The following is a 5,000-nucleotide window of genomic DNA, read 5'->3' as shown; positions in this document are numbered from 1 at the left end:
TCATGTTTACACTACAGTCCATTCTTCTAACAACAGGGGGCAGTATTCTAATGTTTACACTACAGTCCATTATTCTAACAACAGGGGGCAGTATTCCCATGTTTACACTACAGTCCATTATTCTAACAACAGGGGGCAGTATTCTAATGTTTACACTACAGTCCATTCTTCTAACAACAGGGGGCAGTATTCTAATGTTTACACTACAGTCCATTATTCTAACAACAGGGGGCAGTATTCCCATGTTTACACTACAGTCCATTATTCTAACAACAGGGGGCAGTATTCTAATGTTTACACTACAGTCCATTATTCTAACAACAGGGGGCAGTATTCCCATGCTTACACTACAGTCCAATCGTCTAACAACAGGGGGCAGTATGTCCATGTTTACACTTACAGTCCACCTCCTCGTTCTCCTGAACCCCAGAGCAGAGTAATGGCACCTCTTATAGAATATTATCTCTAAAATATCATGAGTACCAGCCCCCATTTATCATGAGTACCAGCCTCCTTTTATCATGAGTACCAGTCCCCCTTTTATCATGAGTACCAGTCCCCCTTTTATCATGAGTACCAGCCCCCATTTATCATGAGTACCAGCCACCTTTTATCATGAGTACCAGCCACCTTTTATCATGAGTACCAGCCCCCATTTATCATGAGTACCAGTCACCTTTTATCATGAGTACCAGCCACCTTTTATCATGAGTACCAGCCCCCATTTATCATGAGTACCAGTCCCCTTTTATCATGAGTACCAGCCCCCTTTTATCATGAGTACCAGCTCCCTTTTATCATGAGTACCAGCCCCCTTTTATCATGAGTACCAGCTCCCTTTTATCATGAGTACCAGCCCCCATTTATCATGAGTACCAGCCCCCTTTATCATGAGTACCAGTCCCCTTTATCATGAGTACCAGTCCCCTTTATCATGAGTACCAGTCCCCTTTATCATGAGTACCAGCCACCTTTTATCATGAGTACCAGCCACCTTTTATCATGAGTACCAGCCCCCATTTATCATGAGTACCAGTCACCTTTTATCATGAGTACCAGCCACCTTTTATCATGAGTACCAGCCACCTTTTATCATGAGTACCAGCCCCCATTTATCATGAGTACCAGTCCCCTTTTATCATGAGTACCAGCCCCCTTTTATCATGAGTACCAGCTCCCTTTTATCATGAGTACCAGCCCCCTTTTATCATGAGTACCAGCTCCCTTTTATCATGAGTACCAGCCCCCATTTATCATGAGTACCAGTCCCCTTTATCATGAGTACCAGTCCCCTTTATCATGAGTACCAGTCCCCTTTATCATGAGTACCAGTCCCCTTTATCATGAGTACCAGTCCCCTTTATCATGAGTACCAGTCCCCTTTTTGTGTCCCTGTCCCTGGCCGTGTCCCTGTCCTCGTCCCTGGCTGTGTCCCTGTCCCTGGCCGTGTCCCTGTCCTCGTCCCTGTCCCTGTCCGTGGCACTGTCCCTGGCACTGTCCCTGGCACTGTCCCTGACCCTGGCACAGTCCCTGGCCGTGTCCCTGTCCCCGGCCGTGTCCCCGGCCGTGTCCCTAGCCGTGTCCGTGTCTAGGTCAGTTACCTTCTGTTTGTCCACATGCGATTCGGCAGCTGGGGTGAACAGGGCCAAGATGGCTCCCAGGAATCCCTGGTCAATCTTCACAGCCATCTCCTGGACCAGAACCATGAAGTACCTTTAACACAGATCACAGTATAACTACTGGGTCAGAGAGACTGGTGAAGGGGACTCACCCTGAACTAAAACACAGATCACAGTATAACTACTGGGTCAGAGAGACTGGTGAAGGACTCACCCTGAACTAAAACACAGATCACAGTATAACTACTGGGTCAGAGAGACTGGTGAAGGACTCACCCTGAACTAAAACACAGATCACAGTATAACTACTGGGTCAGAGAGACTGGTGAAGGGGACTCACCCTGAACTAAAACACAGATCACAGTATAACTACTGGGTCAGAGAGACTGGTGAAGGACTCACCCTGAACTAAAACACAGATCACAGTATAACTACTGGGTCAGAGAGACTGGTGAAGGACTCACCCTGAACTAAAACACAGATCACAGTATAACTACTGGGTCAGAGAGACTGGTGAAGGACTCACCCTGAACTAAAACACAGATCACAGTATAACTACTGGGTCAGAGAGACTGGTGAAGGACTCACCCTGAACTAAAACACAGATCACAGTATAACTACTGGGTCAGAGAGACTGGTGAAGGACTCACCCTGAACTAAAACACAGATCACAGTATAACTACTGGGTCAGAGAGACTGGTGAAGGACTCACCCTGAACTAAAACACAGATCACAGTATAACTACTGGGTCAGAGAGACTGGTGAAGGACTCACCCTGAACTAAAACACAGATCACAGTATAACTACTGGGTCAGAGAGACTGGTGAAGGACTCACCCTGAACTAAAACACAGATCACAGTATAACTACTGGGTCAGAGAGACTGGTGAAGGACCCACCCTGAACTAAAACACAGATCACAGTATAACTACTGGGTCAGAGAGACTGGTGAAGGACTCACCCTGAACTAAAACACAGATCACAGTATAACTACTGGGTCAGAGAGACTGGTGAAGGACTCACCCTGAACTAAAACACAGATCACAGTATAACTACTGGGTCAGAGAGACTGGTGAAGGACCCACCCTGAACTAAAACATCACACTAAAACTAAATATCAAACCAAGGACTACGTCTCTTTACCTATGAAAAATAAGTATGTACACTAAACAGAAGTGTGTACACTAAACAGAAGTGTGTACCCTAAACAGAAGTGTGTACACTAAACAGAAGTGTGTACACTAAACAGAAGTGTGTACCCTAAACAGAAGTGTGTACACTAAACAGAAGTGTGTACCCTAAACAGAAGTGTGTACCCTAAACAGAAGTGTGTACACTAAACAGAAGTGTGTACCCTAAACAGAAGTGTGTACCCTAAACAGAAGTGTGTACACTAAACAGAAGTGTGTACACTAAACAGAAGTGTGTACCCTAAACAGAAGTGTGTACACTACAGAAGTGTGTACCCTAAACAGAAGTGTGTACCCTAAACAGAAGTGTGTACCCTAAACAGAAGTGTGTACCCTAAACAGAAGTGTGTACACTAACAGTGCAGGGGGGGTATAAGCAGAAGACTCACTTGAACTGCGTGACCTGACTGTGTTGGTTAAACCTGGTGATGATGCTGACGTCCATAAAAGGCTTTGGTTCTGAGGAAGAAAGACAGAGAAGGACCAATTAGAGAACAGCATTAGAGAACACACACACACAGCCATGTTCCGGGGAGGCAGAGGTTACCTGAGTCCAGAGCGATGGACTTTGGAGGAGGAACAGGGTGGAACACAATGGGGAATAAAGCTCCAGTCAGCTGGTTGTCCACCTGAAACACACCGTAAAGACAAGGGTTTAATATCACCACAGAGATACACCGTAAAGACAAGGGTTTAATATCACCACAGATACACCGTAAAGACAAGGGTTTAATATCACCACAGAGATACACCGTAAAGACAAGGGTTTAATATCACCACAGATACACCGTAAAGACAAGGGTTTAATATCACCACAGATACACCGTAAAGACAAGGGTTTAATATCACCACAGATACACCGTAAAGACAAGGGTTTAATATCACCACAGAGATACACCGTAAAGACAAGGGTTTAATATCACCACAGATACACCGTAAAGACAAGGGTTTAATATCACCACAGATACACCGTAAAGGGTTTAATATCACCACAGATACACCGTAAAGACAAGGGTTTAATATCACCACAGATACACACCGTAAAGACAAGGGTTTAATATCACCACAGATACACCGTAAAGACAAGGGTTTAATATCACCACAGATACACCGTAAAGACAAGGGTTTAATATCACCACAGAGATACACCGTAAAGACAAGGGTTTAATATCACCACAGATACACCGTAAAGACAAGGGTTTAATATCACCACAGATACACCGTAAAGACAAGGGTTTAATATCACCACAGATACACCGTAAAGACAAGGGTTTAATATCACCACAGATACACACCGTAAAGGGTTTAATATCACCACAGATACACCGTCAAGACAAGGGTTTAATATCACCACAGATACACCGTAAAGGGTTAAATATCACCAAAGATACACTGTAAAGACAAGGGTTTAATATCACCACAGATACACCGTAAAGACAAGGGTTTAATATCACCACAGATACACCGTAAAGACAAGGGTTTAATATCACCACAGATACACCGTAAAGACAAGGGTTTAATATCACCACAGAGATACACCGTAAAGACAAGGGTTTAATATCACCACAGATACACAGTAAAGACAAGGGTTTAATATCACCACAGATACACCGTAAAGACAAGGGTTTAATATCACCACAGATACACCGTAAAGACAAGGGTTTAATATCACCACAGATACACACCGTAAAGGGTTTAATATCACCACAGATACACCGTCAAGACAAGGGTTTAATATCACCACAGATACACCGTAAAGACAAGGGTTTAATATCACCACAGATACACCATCAAGACAGGGTTTAATATCACCACAGATACACCGTCAAGACAAGGGTTTAATATCACCACAGATACACCGTAAAGACAAGGGTTTAATATCACCACAGATACACCGTAAAGACAAGGGTTTAATATCACCACAGATACACCGTAAAGACAAGGGTTTAATATCACCACAGATACACCGTAAAGACAAGGGTTTAATATCACCACAGATACACCGTAAAGACAAGGGTTTAATATCACCACAGATACACCGTAAAGACAAGGGTTTAATATCACCACAGATACACCGTAAAGACAAGGGTTTAATATCACCACAGAGATTTATATCACCCCCACAGAGGGGTTAGTGTGTAGTATATGTAGGGGTTAGTGTGTAGGTTTAGGGGTTAGGGTGTAGTAGGTTT

At 43.9% G+C, this 5,000-nt stretch overlaps 1 protein-coding gene across 1 annotated transcript in view; it reads right to left on the bottom strand.

The window, feature by feature from the left end:
* The window catches only part of LOC139385252 (vacuolar protein sorting 13 homolog C), a 204,483-nt gene that overhangs the window by 29,177 nt on the left and 170,306 nt on the right, over window positions 1–5,000 (bottom strand). The window contains exons 70-72 of the mRNA XM_071130409.1: window positions 3,356–3,437; window positions 3,198–3,267; window positions 1,602–1,713 (exon numbers count right to left, since the gene is read on the bottom strand). Coding sequence (XP_070986510.1) covers window positions 1,602–1,713; window positions 3,198–3,267; window positions 3,356–3,437 — 264 coding nt within the window. The remainder of the gene's footprint in view (window positions 1–1,601; window positions 1,714–3,197; window positions 3,268–3,355; window positions 3,438–5,000) is intronic.

This window comes from Oncorhynchus clarkii, chromosome 26 (genome assembly GCF_045791955.1).
Source record: "Oncorhynchus clarkii lewisi isolate Uvic-CL-2024 chromosome 26, UVic_Ocla_1.0, whole genome shotgun sequence".
NCBI lineage: Eukaryota > Metazoa > Chordata > Actinopteri > Salmoniformes > Salmonidae > Oncorhynchus > Oncorhynchus clarkii.
This window is presented reverse-complemented; position numbering and strand designations above follow the sequence as displayed.